Source organism: Vipera ursinii (assembly GCF_947247035.1).
Source record: "Vipera ursinii genome assembly, chromosome: 1".
NCBI classification, from domain to species: Eukaryota; Metazoa; Chordata; class Lepidosauria; order Squamata; family Viperidae; genus Vipera; species Vipera ursinii.
The window spans coordinates 169,171,314-169,193,167 of NC_139512.1; the positions used below are offsets into that span (position 1 = coordinate 169,171,314).

The 21,854-nt window shown below is 41.1% G+C and overlaps 1 protein-coding gene across 1 annotated transcript; it reads right to left on the reverse strand.

Moving 5' to 3' along the window:
* Nucleotides 1–1,081: 1,081 nt before the first annotated feature.
* On the reverse strand, nt 1,082–13,270 carry NEMP2 (nuclear envelope integral membrane protein 2). The gene is made up of 9 exons (XM_083358007.1): nt 13,056–13,270; nt 11,110–11,228; nt 8,801–9,029; nt 8,617–8,689; nt 7,465–7,558; nt 6,104–6,218; nt 3,864–4,089; nt 2,486–2,662; nt 1,082–2,214 (listed from the first exon to the last, which is right to left on the reverse strand). Exons 1-9 carry the CDS (start codon nt 13,177–13,179, stop codon nt 1,980–1,982), a joined length of 1,392 nt encoding a protein of 463 aa, XP_083214133.1. The 5' UTR covers nt 13,180–13,270; the 3' UTR covers nt 1,082–1,979.
* Between the last annotated feature and the right edge of the window lie 8,584 nt (nt 13,271–21,854).

Sequence of the window (21,854 nt, forward strand, 5' to 3'; positions counted from 1 at the left end):
ACAAAGTAATTAGTAATTAAAGAACAAGATCTCCTTGGTTCCCTTTCCATGTTTCTAAGATCATGTTATGTGCACAGAAATCTTGGTGAGTTGTTTCAATTTGAGGACTAGAGACTTAAGATACTGCATCCCAAATCATGAACTATGAAAATCATAGCATGCTTACCTAATCCAAAGGAGTGATGCAAGGAAAATCAGTCCTGGTAACCTATGATTACACAATTCTTTTGGTGGCCTGTTGCCTCAAAAGAAAAATCAAGCTGCTTCTAAATGAAACAAGAACAAAGCTTCAGACCTCCATCCTAAATCAGCTGTTGGAGCCAAAGTAACTCTTAACTGTCTTTCCTTGCAGATCTGTGCTAAGCCTTTCATACGTTCATTTATGTATTTCAGTTTCAAGGCTGCCTGACTCCATAGTGACACCAGGTTACAGAAAAAAACTTTAAAGCATACCAAGAAAAAATAATAGTTGACCAAAGACCAAAATGTCAAGCAACAAATAACCAAAAGGCCTTGCAATCTGCAGAAACATGGGAGCAATGCAAATCCCTCTTGTGGACTTGGAAGGTTTTGGCAGTGATCCCAACTGGGATTTAGGGTTTCATGTACACAGGAGTAAACACTAGTTCTGTCCCACTTGTGCTACTAACCCGAGTCACTATGAGTTGGGTGGCATATAATTTAATAAATTTTATTTTTGTTGGGTCACACACTCTGCCAGACATTTAGACTGGATTTGGCTTTTTTACCCACCTATTGAGTCCTTTCCAAGGATTTGGGATAGACAGATGATGTTTGATGAAACTAAAAGGTACTGTCACAAGATTTAAACTGTTCCAAGTAAAGCTGCTTTTCGCAACTGACCGATGGTGATTTTGTTAATTCCGATGGTGTTCAAGTGGTGCTCCAGATGTTTTGAAATTGTGCCCAAGGTACCTATTATTACCTTTGCCTTTATTACTACTACCACTACCACTACTACTACTATTATGCTCCAACATTTACCTTGGCTCTTCTAAAGATGAGTGCTCTGTGGCATCTGTAATATCTAGAAGGCTTGGTTTATTTGCAATTTTTTAAAAATCCCATTTATATCCCGCCCTTCTCCGAAGACTCAGGGCGGCTTACAATCTAAAGCACAAATCAATGTGCTTAGCAATAGCCTACATTCTATGTATATGCCTGCTTATTAGGGCTTTCGCCCCCCCCCCCCAAGCGGCATTATTACAAAGTCAGCTTATTGCCCCCAACAATCTGGGTCCTCATTTTACCTACCTCGGAAGGATAGAAGGCTGAGTCAACCTTGAGCCTGGTGGGACTCGAACCTGAACTAATTGCAGGCAGCTGGTGTTACTTGAGGCATTAGCCCACTGCTCCACCAAGGCTCTTTTATGCTGAAACAACACAACTTCAGCTTATCCCAATTACTGGAGAGAAATAATTAGCATAAAAGTGGTTAATTGCCAGTAAGGTCAACTTCTCAGCTCATTTTCCCAACATCAGCTGTCGTCCCTGGATTGTCCCAAGCAATGTGATTGTGTTGGGTTGCAGCCGTTGTGGTTTACAAACCAGATTACGGCTTAATGTGTTTCCATGAACTCAGCAAATGAGAGTTAAGCACACCATGGGTTAATGTGCAAACTTAGAAATCAACAATCAGGCAAAGGAAAAGAGACTGCTGTAAAGGGAAGCTTGTAAATTGGCAGAGCAACTGAGAGGAATTCCTTGCCCTCCAAAGGCTGCCTCATCAAACCTTCAGCAAATTGTTCCTCTAAGCAGAGACGTTGACTAAATCCGGTATTGTTCAGATGTGCCTGGATTCTCTCCTTACATAACCCTAGTCGTGATGGCTTTGCAAACTTAACTGCTGCTTCCTGGAAACCAATGAAGTCATGGGTGAAGTCCTTCAAAATGTCTTGACTGCCCTCTACAGTTCAAAAAGCATGTTACGACACGTTTCAGCTGACCTGGCCATCAGCTCAAAGAAATTCTCTACTGTGGAAGTGCCGGAGGTTTGGTTGTAACAGTCTCCGTCCCTCCTCTTTGTTTCTCTCCTCCACCTCAGGAGAAGCATTATGGGGCTCTAGTTCTGCCTCGGTCTCTGGCTGGAAAAGCTGTTGCTCTAGGAGGGCTCCTCCGATGCCATACTCTGCCTCGTGGGCTGTCATTTCTTCCGCAGATACGTGAGGAGAACCTAGGACAAAGTTTGCGAACCTGGAGAAAGGAGAAAGAGGGATCACAAAGCAGAAGAAAGCAATGCACCAAACACTTAAAAGTGATGGGGGGGGGAAGGGAGGGATGTCAGGAAGAAAAATACTGGCCCAACCCCACCTTGCTCTAATCTCATCCACAAAGGCCTCAAGGGTAACCCGCCAGAGAAGACTCCTGTGGAAGTGCAACCTCAGCGGGGGGGAGGGGAAAGCTTTTGCTAGTTAAAACCCCAAACGAAGCTGTAAGATACGGAAAAGAAAACAAAGGCTCCTACTTTTGTGGGGATTGCAGTTTGACCACAGCTACCCAGGAGGGGAAAGTGGGATTCCTACAGAATATGCGCAGCTCCTCCAGGGCCTTCACCGTCTCCGTTTCTCCTTGTTCCCGGTATTCGTCTTCTGTCAGATAACGAGCCTCCAATTTTTCTGGGTGGAAATACTGAGCAGCTTTTCTAAACCAAGGAGGGTGGGGGGAGAAAGTGGGGGGGGGAAGGGAAGGCACTTTAAAGATTATAGTATGGATTTGAAACCTAAAGGGTGTTCTGTACCAGCCTACCGGCCCTGCAGCAAAAGCAGGGACGACCCCTTTACAAACGGCAAGAGGCTGGAATAAAGCCTGCCAAATTTATTCACATAAAACAAGAGCAAGACAAGATACCAACCATAAAACACAAGCTAAGATGCAGGAACAATCCAAGCGGTTGCCTTCAGCAAACCAGCCCTCCCACATATTCCCCTTAAATACAGTTCAGGGCGTGGCCTCTCTGTGCCTCCTTCCGAGGTGCCCCATTGCCTCCCTCTGTTTACTCCTGACTGACTGCCTCCTGCGTCGGGCGTCCTTGAACAGGACCAGCTGTGGGTCATCTTCATCCACGCTGTCAGGCTCACACAGCTGGGTCTGCATCATGACCAGATGAGAGGAGCCTTGCTGGGGGCTCTCATCAAGCTGTCCAATCCCCTCAGCAAGCTCTTCAACACCCCCCTCCTCCTCCTCTGAGTCGTCCAACCCAACTCCCGAACCCACAGGCTGACCCTGAATCACAACAAAGGGTATGGAATACATTTTGAAGAAGAATGATCTAGAACAGGGGTAGGCAACCGTGGCTCTTTTATGACTCATGGACTTCAACTCCCAGAATTCCTGAGCCTTGCACTGAATGACTTGTTTTGCTTATCCTCAAAGAATGATTCACGCTTCCTTAACTAAGCATCGGTAACCTAAGTCCTGCTTTGCAGTGGCTACAAACATAGTCAGTTTACTTGTAGATTTGTATAATCCGATTCTGAAAAAAAATATAATTCAATAACTTTTAGAAAAAGTACACCAAAGCCAAAAATTACATCCTCAAGGACAGGTTGTTCTCTCTCAGTGTGATGCTACTCGGTTTATGCTGGAAGGCCCATAGCCTTGCACTGAATGACTTACAGCTGAGTGGGGACAGAAACAAACAACTTCCGGGACATTCTGGCACTGTGCAAGCTCCACTACATATTAGACAGAGAGAAAGCAGAGCATAGGGGGCAAACAAATTTAATAAAGAAACAATATGGTTTTCAATAAAATTGCCTGAAATGTCTGATTACATTATACAGTTGCTTCAACAAATTTTGGTAAGACTATCGTTTCGATTTAGGAAGTGAACGATTACTGACCTGCCAATATAGCAGGATGCTCGAAGGGGATAATGCAGGAGTTTTGTACAGAGCATAGCAGTGATGACTGCATAGGCAACCCAGGGGATTGCAATGCCAAAGTAAATTAAGATCAGGCCTTTCAGCTGCAACATCCACATCAAGAGGTTCATACTTTGCTGGCTGCCGAGTGGCCCGCGCTTCTTGCAAATAGCAAAAGAGATCAGTCCAACGGATAAAATATACCCTGAAAAACGAAACACCAAGCCATGAAATAAATAGTAGATAAAAAAGCGATAGATTTACTTCATTTTAGACTTGCAGCTAACCGTTCACTTGAGGCTAAATTGTGATAAGTAACATTTGCTTCTGGGAGGGATATTTAATTAAACTAGAAGTCAATTTTTTCCACTCCTGATTTTTTTTCTATGTTAGTGGGATACTTTTCATGGCATAAGAGCAGCTTAGAGTTATGCCACATATGCCTATCTGAAGGACAGACAGCCTGATTACTCTGGAAATGTATCTGCCCAGCATTTTATGGGAAGATTAACTTTTATTAATACTAATAAATGGTAGAATATGCTCATTTTCCAAATGCATCATTTAAAATAATACTCATGAAAAACTGATTTTTAAAAAAACTTTCTGATCAAGATTCCAGTAAAAAAAGAGCAATATTGTATATGCATTCATACATATGTATGGATATTTACTGAGGTAAATCTCGTAATACAGGTAGTCCTCAATTTACAACTGGTTGATTAATGACCAAAGTTACAATGAACCTCCTCATAGATGCGTACGACCCATTTTGAAGTTATAACAGTTGCACCCCTTCTCCTTGGTCAGATTTTGTGCACCTGATAACCAGCTCACCGTCACGCTATTTGCAGTGTCTCATACATTAACGTGACCATGATTTGCTACTTTTTTGCTGGTTTCCAGTGTTAAACTTCTGGTTTCTGGGAGAAAACGTCAAAAAAAAAATCAGATTCGGTCACATGATGCCTCAACTTACGACTGCAACTATTTATAACCATAAACTGGGGCTCAATTACAGTTGTAAGGTGAGGCTTATCTGTATTTGCTAATGAGGACTTTATAGCAGGAGTTTGCATGATTATAGCTATGTAGCAAACGTTGACCAAGCAAATCTTTTACTCAGTTATTTAGTTCACACATAAAGTCAGTCTAGCATGTGAATGTGTGAATCTACCTGATTGTTTAGCATTATGAGCCAGCATTATAAAAAAATAATAAATCCTGGTTTAGTGTTATGAACAAATGCAACCAGCAATGACTAAACACTAAGTGATGATTTATCATATATAATTAAAGGACACTACATAAAGAATGTTTGTATCACTTCACACAATTCCAGATGCTCTTGAAGCATGGGGTTTTTATTTTCTCTCAGGGTTTCATTTAATCTTTTTTAATTGTTTTAACTTTTGTATGGATTTTCTTTTAAATACCCTGTAAACCGCCCTGAGTCCTTCGGGAAAGGGCGGTATATAAATCTAAATAAATAAATAAATATTTGGCAGATAGAGGTCTCTATCTGAAGTGTCATCTTTCCCATCAGGGAACAGGCAGCTTTTTTACATCCAAAGTAATAAAACTCTGCTGTATCCCAGAGCTGGGAGGGAGGGGAACAATAAAATCTCAGCTTTTGAAGGTTTTCAGAATAGTCTTTCTGTCATTCAAATATAACTAAGATTTACCAAGACTACTTGTAAGGGTACAGCTTAAAATTTCCATTGCTAAGCAAGTCAGTTGTTAAGTGAATTTTGCCCCATTTTGTCGCAATTGTTAAGTGAATAATTTCAGTTATTAAGTGACTCATGCAGCCAGGCTTCCCCTACTGACTTTGCTTGTCAGAAGCCGGCTGGGAAAGTTACAAACGGTGATCCCATGACTCCAGGATAGTGCAACCGTCGTAAATACATGCCAGTTGCCAAATGCCCAAATTTTGATCACCTGACTCTGGGGAATGCCGCAACAGTCAGAAGTGTGAAAACTGGTCGTAAGTTACTTTTTTCAGTGATGTAGCTTGGAATGGTCATTAAAGTAATGGTTGTAACTTGGGGACTACCTGCAATAGGTATGTCTAGTGAGGATATAGTTAGTCTGAGTCTGCACCCTTTGGGAGATAATGTACTTTATTTGACAAGCTTTCCATTTTAGGACTGAAGAGAGTTGTAACTGCCAAAGAAGCTCATTTTCAAAGAGTCTCATACTGTTATTCATTCTCATACCCAGTATATAATATGTAGAATTGTTCCACATCCATTTCAGTTTTTCTCTTGAAACATAGAACATATACAGAGAAGAGAACCAGCAACCACTCATTAAAATCCAGAAGGTACTTAGCTAAAAGAAGGGGTGAAAAAAAGAACAATGACATTTGATAATGGTGCATGTCCATACAGATATAGAAAAGTGGAGTTAGTGAAACCACCCAAATCACGCTGAAGCAAGTCTAGAGAAGAGAAGAGCTCATTATTAGACAAACCTAATGATAATCTCATTTTGGAATTTAAAAGTCAAAAGGTTCTTCTAGCAAAAGCCAAACATACCTCTTTTCTCAGGGGTACACATTTTCACCACAATTAGCACAAACATTGAATGTTAAAGGTTAGAAAGACTACACCACCATGGGAACAGCACATGCCTTTCCTCTGATGAACATCTAATGGCCACTGAGGAAGGTTTTTTACAGGTACAATTACAATCTAAGGACGGGAAGCTCTTACACTGCTGCCTGATAAGAACTTAGCAGAGCCACAAAAAGCAATTAAAATATGACCCAGGGTCTAAATTTACACGGAGCAAAACCAAGCAAAACACGAACGAGCATTGTACTTTTAATACAGCATTTTAAGGACTGATATTTCTTGGTATATCGCTAGCAAACTGAAATTTGTGTTTTTGCTGACACGGAAAACAAAGTCAACTCTTCTGTTTTATGGTCAAAGATGAAAGAGTTACTGGATTAGCTATATCAAGAACGGCTGGGTTATATTTCAGTGGTTCGTTCCTTCTACTACAGCTCCCTGTGTCTTCGGAAAACCCACTTTGAAGGGTCAAGAGACCACTAGAATAACAGGAATAAGTCGCATCAGGGATCTCCTGAGGAGAGGAGGACGCCCAAAGATCAATTATCTTCTTCTACCAATACAACATTTTAAATTGAATTCTACTCCAGGAATACTTCCAGTAGAGAAAAAGAATCTGGATTCAACTCTGTTGTCTTGATATAAATGTGCTTTGTTTATACAAAGCCTATCAAAATGCTTTGCCCACCCTGTTCCCTATCTTATGATTTTTGAGTCTCCCGCCCCTAGTGAAATCTTGTCGAAAAAGAAATGACTAGTTGACTCTGTCTCTATAGAAAACATCGAATTCAAAACTATTTACCCCAAGTTGCAGTAATGTTAAGGTTTTATTCTGCTTTACCAGTTAGGGACCTTGCTACTAGCTGACTGCTGAAATATTTATTCCATGGTCAAACCACTTCAGTAACCATTGATTCACCCACAAAACTAAAAGCTCAGTTAACATTGGGGAAGCATCAAATACTTGCTGTCTTACTTTATATTAAAAGTCATAAACCTACCTTGGGAATAAACCTTTTAAGCATGAAAACGAGAAAGACTAGAGGTATGAAAATGCCAAATGCTATCCCAGCACAATAATAGAAGACATTACTTCTGTTTGGGAGAAACACATGAATGCTAGTAAATCTTTTGCAAGGGAAAACAGGTTCGAGAAAGTAGAAAAGCAAAGATATATAGCTTTATTTAAATTCTACAGATCACTTCACTTACTTACACGGCTCTGCATCTTGCAGTTAACATCCCATGAGAATTCCTTGCTTCACATTGCCTGGATTCACAAGCTGTGTTAAGCTATAATGTGGTTGGTTTCAGTTTTAGATTATCTTAATGTGCAAAGTCCTTCTGATTTGTATATCATGATTCAGAGCTTAATATAATGGGTGAATTCAATCATGGTTTGCTAAATACATTATGGCTAAGCCAACTAAATACATCACGGCTAAGTGCCTAGTTATTCAGTGGTAGGGTGGGCAACCCATAAACTTTAAACAAACAACCAAACAAATTACTGCCAACTTCCATCCAACTGTTTTATAAAGCTTTTCTACAGGTGACCTCATTTATTGTATAGAGGTTGTATATGCAACTCCTATCCATAGAGGGTGTGCTGGAGGCTGTGCAATTCCCCCCCCCCTGCAGCTAGATTTCTGGGCAGATCCAGAGAATATCCACTCCATCGCCCTTGTTTGCGACAATTGGTGTCAGAGAGAAAGTCCATGAGTTTCATGGCAGAAGAGAGCATCCAAGATCAGAACTCCTTCTGAAACCATATTTTTGTCTTCCCATTCAGAGAAGAGTCCAAAACTTCTACTGCTTTGATACTACATTCCGGAGAACACAGCATTGCAATTTTGCAATGCAATCCTGTGTATGTTCACTCAGCCCCAGTAAAGTCACTTGATTTATTCCATAATATGTGCCTTATTTATTTCACCAATTTACTGATCACTGACTTAGACAATGTTGTACGTCTAAATAAATACGCTCTTTAAAAATTGAAAGGAAAGAACTACAGCCCTACCCATGGTAACTTGTCCCAGGTCTTGCTGAAATCAATGCAGTTTCTTAGGTCTGCAGACTTGCAGCTCATTTTTATTTTCGAAATTAGCAAGTTCATATAACTGACAGATTCCAGGAAAGCTAATACGTACCTACTCAGGTTATAGGCAAAATGAAAAAGAAGTCCACCAGCAACAAATAACAGAACGAGTTTGCTATCCAACACTGGAACAAAAGAAAAGATGGGAAATCCAAACCTGTTTCACTTATGTACTGAAAAAGCACACTTGCAATACAAAAGTATTTTATACATGGGTTTCTCTTAATATTACTCACTCTTTTGTTGTACTCTCACAGTGTAGAGTATTTTATTTGTTGGTTCGATCCTGAAACATGTTTTCCCAACGTACTGGTCCACTGATATGATTGTTTGATTAGACACACCGGGCTGCCAAATATTGCTAATCAGGCACTTCAAAAAATCGAGTAAATGTTCGGAATTTTGGCAATCGCGCTCATCTGGGATATACACCACTTGAAATAATCCAGTGCTGTTTGTTGAAACCTAAAAAAATATAATAATTCTTAATTATATATATTCAAAACCTAAAAGGAATTGGGAAATAAGGAAGAATGGGATTTCTTACTTCCATTAAAGTTTATCTGTGTTTACATACTTTCAGTCAGAAATCCTGAGACACCCTAACACAGCCATTTGCGCAAGTAGGTGAACAAGTAGAAATACACAATTGCGTCTAAAATTTCCACTGCTGAGCAGTGCAGTGAGTTGCGCCTCATTTTGTGATCTTTGTTCCACAGTTGTTAAGCAAATCACTGCCCTTGTTAAGTGAATAATGCAGTGACTAAGCCAATCTGGCTTCCCCCATTGACTTTGCTTGTTGGAAGCCAGCTGGGAAGGTTACAAATGGTGATCACATGACCCCAGGACACTGCAACGGTCATACATGCCAGTTGTCAAGGACCCTAATTCTGATCATGTGATCATGGAGATGCTGCAACAGTCATGTGAAAACCGGTCATAAGTCACTTTTTTTCAGTTACTATCAAATGATCACTCAACGAATGGTTGTAAGGTGAGTACTATCTGTAAATAACTAATTGCATTTGAACTTGGATCTGTTGTTCCAAACTGAAGCAGAGCTGGCTTGACATCTTGCCTTGATTGTAAGCTACAAACTAAAAACTCAGGTTCCACAAAGGATTTATTCTGGTTTATTTACTTAATCATACAAGTGGAAGAAAAAGCAAGAGGCAATTATTGATGTTTGTCTGAAAAATTCCAAGATTGCTCTCCCAAAAATAATTTTACACATAGTACTGGGGCTCTACACGTAGATGCTATATAGACCAGATGATTTATTTAGAGCAGGGGTGTCAAACTGCCAGCCCGCGGGCTGGATGATTCACGCAGAAGCACACCCACCCCAGTTCTGTTAAGGGGAAAAAAGTCACGATATATCGAGACACATCACATGACACGGCAAGTTTGACACCCCTGATTTAGAACAAGGGTGAATGTAGCTCTCTAGTTGTTGGTGAAATGCAACATGTAAAATTCTAAGTAGCATCAATATTACCAAAAGCCAATGGAATTGAAATTCAAGTTCTGGAAGGCCGTACATTACTCATTCTTGATTTCAGAGAAATACTTTCCATTTTCATTGACAACAGAAAGTAGGCAACCTGATGGCAAAGATTCATGGAAATATAGTCCCAAAACCTGAGTAGCCCCAGACTGCTTACTCCTAAGGACTTTCTTAATCCAAATAGCAGAGGTGAACATAAAACAAAAATCTCCACTTAACAGATATTCTTGCAGTTTTCCAATGTTTGTCCAAAAGATTTAATGCAGAAAGCCCTCTAATGGTTTCCCAGTGGGCACAGATAGGCTTTAGACTACGGTAAGTTATCAGTATTCTATTATTTTGACAGAACTGTGGAAACTTGTCCTCTAGGTGGCTCAATTAGGGATCCTTAAGAGAGAATTGTTTGGAGAACACCTTGCAACCTAACTGAATACAAAATGAATAGAGGCTTTTATTATAGACAGAATGCACTCCTATGCAAATTAACTCTAACACAAATCTCTGCGTTCAAATGAGATTTTAGAGGAGCTTAAATGATGCCTAAATTTCCACTGCAACCTTATAGATTCTATAAGCTTTTAGAAATAACTTTCTCATAAAATCATGAATTAGAGATGTTAGAAACATTATTTTATTTATCTATATTATTTATTAATTTTTTATGCTGCCCATCTCCCCTATAAGGTGATTCTGGCAGTTTACAAATTATTTTGTTGCTGAGATACTGAGATAATTATTTCAGTGTACACAAAATTTATTCTGTGGGTATTTTATGGGATTTGGGCAGCACAAAGACCTTATTTATTTGTTTGCAAAGGAGGCCACACCAAAGAGGAGTCTAAGAAATTCCACAAAAGCTTCAACAGCCAATATAAATGCAAACCTGACATCTGGGGAGATGTCTTGTTTCTCCAGAGTTTTCCTATGCAACATTCCATTTGACATTTTTTAATATTACGAAATCTTCAGTAGCATTCTTTATTGTATTTTTTCTGCCAAGCCACTTAATTTATGAATTCATCAACAGAATGACTTTACCTGAATACTTGACCAAGTATTTTGTAAGTACACTGCTCCATTTGGAATGTAGCAGAAACAAGCTGATTCGGTACTATGCATTGTCATCATTATCTTCAACTGTTTACAGCCAGTACTATCTACACAAAAGGAAAAGGGTTAATCACGGCATTATGAAATACTGTATATGCATGTCATTTAGACATTTTTTCCAAGAATTACCGTATAATTGTCACAAACCAAATCAAGCTGCCACATTGAAGTATGCCCTCCTTCTATGATTTGCTGGATTTGGTTTATCAGTCCTACAATCCATCACTGCGGTCCTAAATTCTTCCTATGAAATGCACATCCAATATTTTTGGGGCCTCTGTTGTCCCATCTGCAACGTAACTTGGCTGCATAACTTTCTTGTTATGCTACTCTGAGCTGGTATTTCTCAATGTTGGCAGCGTTAGAAGTCTGGACTTCAACTTCCCCAATTCCCCAGCCAGCATGATATGTGCGCACTTAAGCCAGCTGAAGTCCACACATCTTAAAGGTTGCCAGGGTTGAGAAACACTGCTGTACACAATCCGAGCCAGAGATTTCATATATATTAATTTTCAAAGTTGTGAACAAGTACAGGTAGCCCTTGACTTATGACCACAATTGAACCCAACATTTCTGTTGCTCAGCGAGGCAGTTGTAAAGCGAACCTTGCCCCATTTTACAACCTTGGTTGACACAGTTGTTAAGGGAATCACTGCAGTTGTTAAGTTAGTAACGCCGTTGTTAAGCGAACCTGGCTTCCCCACTGACTCTGCTTGACAGATGGTGGCAAAAGATGATCACATGACCTCCCCAGGACACTGCAACCGTCCTAAATACGAACCAGCTGCCAAGGATCTGAATTTTGATCCTACTACCCAAGGGATGCTGCAGGGGTGATAAGGGTTGAAAAACGGCCAGAAGTCACTTTTTTTCCAGTGCCGCTGTAACTTCGAACGGCCGCTAAATAAACCTTCGTGAGTCGAGGACTACCTGTATGTGTGGTCCTCCTAGTACAGACATGTCAAACACAAGGCCCGGGGGCCGGATCCGGCCCGCGAAGTGGTTTCATGCGGCCCGCGAAGCCATCCTGGAAACAGTGAGGGAACGACCCCCACTGCCTTGGCCCTGGCCCAGAGACCCTCCTCCTGCCAGAGACCCTCAGATCTGTCCCACTCCTGCCCAGGCCCCCAAAGGCACCCTTGATGCAAACGATGTAGAGCTGGCCACGCCTACCCAGTAGGCCAGGGGTCTTCAAACTTGGCCCTTTTGTGACTTGCGGACTTCAACTCCCAGAATTCCTCAGCCAGCATGCCTGGCTGAGGAATTCTGGGAGTTGAAGTCCGCAAGTCACAAAAGGGCCAAGTTTGAAGACCCCTGCAGTAGGCCATACCCACTCTAGCCACGCCCACCCAGTAGGCCACCCCCACCCGTCCCCTTGAGGGCAACCGCAATGCTGATGCGGCCCTCCATGAAATTGAGTTTGACACCCCTGTCCTAGTACATCTTTTGCCTTCCAAACAGCCAAGACGCAGGGGTAGGCAACCTTGGCTCTTTTATGACTCGCGGACTTCAACTCCCAGAATTCCCGAGCCAGCTATGCTGGCTCGGGAATTCTGGGAGTTGAAGTCCGCGAGTCATAAAAGAGCCAAGGTTGCCTACCCCTGGATTAGGGGCAGAAATCCGAACGAACAGACGACTGACCGCTTGCCTTTGCAGCAGGGATCCCCAACCCTCCGCCCCACCCACCCACCCACCCCCGGTCCGTGGACCGGTCGGCGTCATGCCAGCAACAGGGCAATGGGATGAAGGCAGCACACACAATGCACACCTTTCTCCACGGAAGCAGGTCCCTGCCACCGCTTTGTCGTTGTTTCCAATGGCAACTGCCCGGCTAAGCGAGCTGATCGCAGACGGCAGCTTCCAAGCCAAGTTACCTGCTAATGAAGGCGGGGTTTCGCCAGCCCTCACGGCCTGGATCAGCCCCGTGGCGAGCAGCTGCCCCAGGACCAACGCCAGAGACTGTCCGCGGGCTTGCGAGGAACCGCCGCACTGAGACATTTTGTTTTCCCCAGCGCGCCCGCCCGCAACCGTTTGAACCAAGCTCTTTGCCTCCGAGCAGGAAGGCGCGGGAATCGAGCTTCGATACACGCTTGCGAAGAAGCCCGGGCGGCCGAAAGCGGCGAACGGGATCGACTAGTTGAGGCTGGAGGAGGAGGAGAATCTGAGCGGATCGGGCGCCCTCTGGAGGCAGAAGCTGGTCTGGCGGCGCGGGTGGGTGGGTGGGTGGGAGGGGGCGCGACTGAAGGAAGAGCCGCCGGGCGCGCGTTGTAAGGCGGGAAAGTTCGTTTCGGAGGAGCGGTTCAGCGGCGGCGGCGTCCCTTTGCAGACTCCTCCCCCTCCAAAAAAAGTGGGCGTGTCTCGCTTACGTTCTCAGGCTTCGGTTCTCGTCTCCTCCGCTGCACTTTTTTTTTTTTTAGGAATTCTTTGTTCTCAAGGTGCGGGCGGGTGATGGTGCGAAGTAACCCTCTTTATTATGCTGCCGCTTCTCAACCCCCCCCCCAAAAAAAAAGGCTGGCGTGTTTTTTTAAAAAAATTATTTAAGTCGTTTGATGTGAATTGGATTTTGCTGGGAAGTTGCTGGTTGGGTTTTCATGGCTTTTTATGTTGGTTTATTATCTACTGCCCAGAGCAGGGGTCTTCAAACTTGGCCCTTTTATGACTTGTGGACTTCAATTCCCAGAATTCCTCAGCCAGCTTGCCTGGCTGAGGAATTCTGGGAGTTGAAGTCCACAAGTCATAAAAGGGCCAAGTTTGAAGACCCCTGGCCCAGAGGCTTAGGGGGGTCAGTATTAAAATACTGTCAATATAGCACAGCGGTGGGAAAGGTGCAAAACCTTTGTCTCTCTTTTCTGTTAAGTTTCATTCACGCTTTTAAAGGACTCGAAAGATTCTTAGTGATCCAGCGCTGGAAAAGTGTGAAACGCAGGAAGGTGCCTTACTGACTCAGTCCAGTTTATCTAAAACTGAAATAAAGTTTGCTTTTCTTCCCAGGTCTGAAACTCCCAGATTTCAATCTGGACAGTAGTCATACTATCTGAATTAAAAATACTAGTAATGTGAAGTAGCAATTAAAGCAACAGAAATTTGCGTTAGGAAATGAAAAGAATCTCATCCAGGCACCATCTATATACCATCTGTTCCTCTGATCTACTAGCCCAGGCTGGGGATGGTTGATTTGCAATATGAACTAAGTGCCTGCCACTATACACAAATTACACACAATTCCCTCCTCCCTGAGAATGGATAGCTGGGAGCTTTTAAAGAAGTGCCAGTTAAATAAAGAGGAAAGATCAGAGAAGAGAATAAGAATAATAAGACCCCTGCCCAGGGTCAACACCTAGAGCTGAATCTACTGTATACCATGATATTAAATAATAATAATAATGCTAGATGAATGTCTATTCAAAGATACACTTATATATTTATTTATTTATTTATTATTTATTTATGTTTATTTTAATTCCATTTATATCCCGCCCTTCTCCGAAGACTCAGGGCGGCTTACAAGCTTAGCAGTAGCCTTCATTCTATGTATATGCCTGCTTGTTAGGGCTTTCACACCCCTCCCAAGCGGCATTATTACAAAGTCAGCTTTATTGCCCCCAACAATCTGGGTCCTCATTTTACCTACCTCGGAAGGATGGAAGGCTGAGTCAACCTTGAGCCTGGTGGGATGCGAACCTGCACTAATTGCAGACAGCTGGTGTTACTTAAGGAGGCTCTTAAACAGGTGCAGAGGAATTCATATCCACTCAAAACAGCAGGCAAGGTCTACGGGTGCTGGTAAACATCTAAATAATGAAAATCGTAAAAAAAATTTTTGATACTGTCTATTTTGTGGCACACAACGTTGCCTTCCATCGAAAAAGCAACACAATCAGAAATGTACAAAGCTTCCTTGAGTTTCATATTGAAGAAAGAGGTACTGTGGCAACATTTGGAAAAGCAATATATATAATTCCAAATGGAAAGTAAACTGATTAAGCAGCACGAAGAAGCAATTAGCGAAGATATAGTTTTTATGGCCAACATTCCAGTTATTGCTAATGAAACTGTGGATGTATCTGGAAAGAAGCAATAGTTGCTTGCACATTTTTAACATACATGAGATTCTGAAGCAATTATTGAAGAGCAGCTCCTTGGTTTTACAACACAAATCTGCATGTTGCTTCCATTGCCAATGCAATCATTGATGAGTGTACAATTGGCTCAGTTCCACAAAAATTATGGGTTAGGATGTGATGGGTGCTCTAGGAAAATAATAGAAAAGTGCTAATTGAAAGTATAGGTATTTCTAATTTCAACTGTTATTACTATGTGAAATACACTGAAAAATATAAGGATACTATTTTCCCCCCCAATATCTTGACTAGATTTTTGATCAGTTAAGCAAACTGGCCATTACTGTTTGCATATCAGCTGCAATCTGTATGGAATGGAATGGAATGGAATGGAATGGAATGGAATAGAATAGAATAGAATAGAATGGAATGGAATGGAATGGAATGGAATGGAATGGAATGGAATGGAATGGAATGGAATGGAATAGAAGCTGGAAGGGACTTTGGAGGTCTTCTAGTGCAGCCCCCTGCTCAAGCAGGAGAACCTATACCATCTCAGACAAGTGACTGTCTAGTCTATTCTTAAAAATCTCTAGTGATGGAGCACCCACAATTTTGGGGAGCAAGCTATTCCACTGGTTGATTGTCCTCACTGTCAGGAAGTTTTTCCTTAATTCCAGGTTGCTTCTCTCTTTGATCAGTTTCTAGCCATTGTTTCTTGTCCTGCCCTCTGGTGCTTTGGTGAACAACCTGGCCCCCTCTGCCTTGTGGCAGCCCCTCAAATACTGGAACACTGCTATCATGTCATTCCTATTTCTTCTTTTCTTTAGACTAGTCAAACCCAAGTCTCATAGCCGTTCTTATGTTTTGGTCTCCAGCCCTTTGATCATCTTAGTTGTTCTTCTCTGAACTATTCTGTCTTAGTATAACTTCAGCCTATTTGAAATGTTGGAACTGAGACCCAACCTCTGCAGACTATTCAGCTCAATTTTATGAAAACATTCAATCACATCTGGGTTTCCTAAGTGTCTTTCACATTTGCAGAGAAAAAGGATGGGCATTTCAAGAAAATACTTTCAACTGTTCAAGAATTAGCAGACAAGTTGGTCATTAACTAATTATTCCTAGGTAATGGCTGACAAACATACCTCCCAAATCCTGATGGATCAACTGTGGAAGAAAGCTTCAATTAATTAGTGTTTGTACTGTACTTGAACTGAATAATTTCAGTGCTGGAAAGCTGGTTTGGTGCAGAAGGCAAACAAATCTCCAGTGTTTTCTCACTTCATCCACTCTAGATGTCAAAATTTGGATATATAGAATTCAAAGCAAAGAGTTCAAAAAAAATCAATGAATTACATGAAATCATCACATTAGTGTAATGGTTAAGGGCAAGGCATTAGGCTAGAAATCGGGAGAACATGAGTTCTTGTCCCACTTTAGGCACAAAGCCAGATGGGTGACCCTGGGCCACTCTCTCTCAGTCCCAATAAACAGACAAGTGCAAACCACTTCTGAAATCTTGCCAAGAAAACTGCAGGGAGTAATCCAGATAGTATCCAAGGAGACAAGAGTTACTTGAAGGCACCCCCTCACCCACAAAAAAAAAGCATTCAGCTCATTTGAAATGTGGTCAAGGAAGGAGAAATAAAATATTTTAAAGGTGGGAAATAGATTTCTGCATTTACTGCAACACATTCTCATCTATTTCCTTAAATTCATTAAGTAATCTTGATTACAGTACTCTGATATTACTACTAGTAATAACTGGAACAGTGGAAAGGGGTAGTCTTTTATCAGGTTTTTGCATGGCTAGTGATCATTGCAGAAAGCTGAAGAAAACAAGGACAAATGAATCCAAAATGTGATTGGATTCAGGTTTGTAGAAGATCCCCAACATTTTGAGATTCTGTTTCGTACATGACTAGTAAACAGTTGTTTCCTATTTTACTCACAGATGTTCTAATTCTTTGATAGAAATAACAGAATAACAGAGTTGGAAGGGACCTTAGAGGTCTTCTAACCCAACCCCCTGCTCAGGCAGGAAACCCTATCCTACCCAGGGGTAGGCAATCTTGGCTCTTTTACGGCTCGTGGACTTCAACTCCCAGAATTCCTGAGCCAGCCATGCTGAGGGGAAAGGGAGAGGTTTCCAAGCTGAGCCATGGTGGCTCAGGAATTCTGGGAGTTGAAGTCCACAAGTCATAAAAGAGCCAAGATTGCCTACCCCTGCCCTATACCATTTCAGACAAATGGCTGTCCAATCTCTTCTTGAAAACTTCCCGTGTATTTAATGTGAATTTAATATTAACCTCTGATACTGCTGTCTTAGGGACACGGTGGCTCAGTGGGGTAGGACTCTGAGCTTGTCGATCAGAAGGTCGGCAGTTTGGCAGGTCGAATCCCGAGTGCCACGTAACAGAGTGAGCGCCTGTTACTCGTCTCAGCTTCTGCCAACCTAGCAGTTCGAAAGCACGTAAAAATGCAAGTAGAAAAATAGGGACCACTACGATGGGAAGGTAACAGCGTTCTGTGCGCCTTCGGCGTCTAGTCATGCCAGCCACATGACCACGGAGACGTCCTCGGACAAGCGCTGGCTTTTCGGCTTTGAAACGGAGATGAGCACCGGCCCCTAGAGTTGGAAACAACTAGCATGCATGTGCGGGGGAACTTTTACCTTTACCTTACTGCTGTCTTAGGTGAACCTGCTTAACAGTCACTCCAGCAGCCTTTTTAAAGGGTGAGATTGAGAAAGCAGAGACAGAACAATTGTCATATTCTCTGTCCTTACAATCAGATACTCAGAATCGTCTCTTTCTTCTTTTTCTATTGTTTCGTCACTCCATTTCATAAACTTGGATTCTCTTCCAATTCTCTGTTCATCCTTTCCATCTTACCTCACTTCTCCTTTTTTTCTCATAACATATTCCAATCACTTTTTTTTGTTCACTTCTCCTTCATTCCTTTATATTACTTGCAAGTGATTATTTATTTACTATCAAGGATCTTACACTGCTGTGGGCTTTAGGGAGGGGGCAGTATGGTAAACTGAGAGAGTTCTGTGAAAGTGGAACTGATGACCATGGCAAAGACCAAGTAACCAGTGAGTAGACTAGTTGGGACCTTTCCCAATAAGAGGACAGAAGATCACTCACATTTGCTCCTTCTCATGAGGAGACTTCCGGATTGCAGGTTTTTTTCTATGGGTTTGAGCATTGAGAGATGATGGGATTAGTCATCTTGCTTGCAACCACAGCAGAAACTTTTAAATGACACTAAGTTTACAAACTTGACTTTCTAATCACTTTTGGAACCTGTTCATTAATTACTTCAAAGCTATTAGAGATCTTCAGAATGACAAATTTGAAAATGCCAAATGAGTCTGCCTTCAATTCTGAATTAAAAAAAAATCATAAGCTTAAGTATTTAAAGAAGTCTTTGGAATGAAAAAAAAACTGAACAGAGGTAAAATCCTATGAGATGCCTACATGAATAAAGATGGCTAGGAGCAAAAGGAAGGAGTAAAAAGTTGATTTTTTTTGACCAAGGTTAAACTAAGACATGTTTTTTTAAAATACTAGGAACCATTTATGGACTTCTTGCTGGCATCCAAACTGAAATGTTTATGGATTTGCATATGACTAAGGGTTGGCTTATGGGAAGAAGAGATACTTACAGAGGGAAGAAAGACTTTACAAAGTTTCTTTGTATTTTTTGTGACAAAGATTGGAAGTCACTTCTTTTTTTCTTCTTACTTTGTTCTTGCACTTTCTATTCTCCATTACCTGTATTCTTTCCTTTTCTGAGTTTAGACTGTATTTTTTTAAAAAAATATATCAATAATGATTTTAAAAAATGACATGATGGAACATGATACCTAACATTATCATGCCCCCATTCCCCAGAAATAAGCTTGTATGTGCTTGATTGGCCAAGTCCCACTTTTTTAAATTTTCTTGGGCAGGGCAGCAGTTTTTGTCAAATTGCTATAAGCCTTGTTATAAACCTAGCCCAATCCCCTGCTGCATCAACTGGATTCTCATCACTTATCTTAATATAAATTTTCTTTTTTATTCTTTCCCATTCTAAAAGAAGTGCATTCCTTATAAAATGGTTTTGAAAATAACTGTGCATTTTATTCTTCCCGTACCACAGAAAAGCAGGCCAACCAATCTGTAGGTCATGCCCCTCTAGGTACAATAGTCTTTTATTTCTAAGCCTTATCCATTCTTTAAGCCATGTTAAAATAGCTGCTTGGTAGTGAGAGTTGGTGGGGTGCTGATATCCTACGATGTGCTCACATTTTGTGACCTTCTGGCATGCAAAGTTAATGGGGGAAGTCAGGTTCACTTAACAACCATGGTAAGAAAGGTCGTAAAATGGGGTAAAATTCACTTAACAAATCTCACTTAGCAACAAAAATTTTGGGCTTAATTGTGGTTGTAAGTCGAGGACCACCTGTAGTCTGAAATGTAGAGATATCCACTCTTTTATCTGAGGCAGAAGAACATATTAGAGAAATTCCATTTTAACAATACAATACATCATTATTTAACTAGTGTCATTTTAGTGTACTTCAGATACAAGAAAAAAACTCTCCATAGATGATATACTACTGAGTATGCATAAAATCCTGTTTGGTCTTTTACACATATGTAAAATTCTATTGGATGACATTCCTTTTTAATGGACACCCTTCTCTCCATTAATCCATTAAATTAAGGGGTTACTGTAATCTGAATTATCTTTGGGAAATCTTCCCTTATAAATGCAGTAGCCCTACTATTCTTCTTTGCAAATGTTCTTTAAAATAAGGAGAAATATAAACTTAAATTTTGTGCTGCTCTTTTTAATGTCTGTGTTTCTCCGTTTTCTTTTCCCCTTCCCTGTGAATTAAGAGTACTGATTGTCCAACAAGATAGTCTGAGTCAGTTCTTTCACTCTGTAAGTTCTAGCTAGTAGCAAAACCATTAAAGAAGCATCGCTTTTATCTTCTCTGTAGCTACTGTTTGTTTCCTACTGCTTTCCTCCCCTCCCTTTTAATTAGCTGAAATTGGAAGGTCATTCAAGGGCTAGAGTCGACAAACAAGGCTAGACAAACTCAAGCAGAGCCCTGAAGCCAGATCCACCCTGTCATGCTTCCTTGTTCCATTATTAGGTATTTCCCCAACTGGCTGATGACCTTTTCAAAGAAGATGTTGAAGCAAAGCCAGAGAAGCTAGCTAATCATCATGCCAATACGGTTTACCACTTTCACAAAGCAGAATGGTGTCCTTCTGCAATGTCTTGGAACAGTTTTTACAGAGGCATAATAGAATTTTGCAACGGGGACAACGATTTTTATACCGACATGGTTTTGTCTTGACTCAGTGCGAATTGGATGGCACTTTAGTTTAATAGAGGAGAAAAAAACCCAAGAATGCAAAAATCCAGAACCATGACAAGTGTGCTTTGGATAAATGCAAATAAGCACAAGAGCCTTATAAGCACAATGCACTCAGCAATGCAGAATTTATTCACTCTATAGTGAGTGAATAAGCCTTGGTAGAACTCCTCTAAAATGGAGAAGCGGACTATCTAAATATTAAATGTTTGAAAGTTTACCGTATGTGGCAAAGGATTCCAGCAAATTGACCGAAGAAGGTGAATCGGTATGATATAAACTATACCTGTATAGATATTATAATCTTGCCAGTTGTGGCATTTTATAATTTGAAATAATTTCACAATTGATGATGGTAAAGTGTGGATCTGTGAATGAGTTCTCTGAAGGGTATCTGTACAGGGAGAGTCACATGAAATGATGATAAATATGTGGAACCAACCTGTATTTTTGTCTTTTTTTGTGTTTCTGCAGCGTGCAATGTGGGAGCCTCAGAATCATTCCTCATCGTGACCAGCTGATGGTGATCAAGAGCTTTTTGCAATAATAAAATGACAAATACATGATCCCCCTGAGCTTTTATATTCAGAGCTGATATAAGCTGCATTTTTTTAAAAAAAAAACAACACCATTCAAATGAGTAAACGGCTGGATATATTTAGATTTTATACCACCACACAAAAAAATAATTATTTTAGGAGGTGTTGAATGAAGATTGGCTTTATGGACAATAAAAATGTCTGCCTGACAAAGCCAGATCAGGCCCACAGAGAAGATGCAAGCTTTGCTATTTTTTATTTTTAAAAAATTGTGCAGTTATTCATTTTTGACCCTTTAGTTTCTCTTGCACTATTTATTGACCAATTCTACTAGTTGGATTTAAGAGCGCCAGTCATCTTGAAGCTTTAGGAGGCTGGATTCTTATAGCTGACACTGTGCATGGTTGGAACATCTGTTTGGGACCTTTCTTCTACCTTGCTAGATTGCTTCCAAGGTTACTCACCTTGTGACAATACTTGTATTCTTGCAGCCACGAAGAGAAGCAATGATGTTGGAACACGTTTGTTCTAAGTCTCTCAGTGGTTTCAGTTTGATTCTCCAGTTTCTTCAGTTGATTGGAACTTTATATTGGGGTGGGACTTTAAGGGACCCCGAGAAGTTTGCCTTACCTTTCAGCATCTACCTGCTAGGTAGCTTCTCCTTCCTGTTACTAGTGGGCTTTGGTGGTG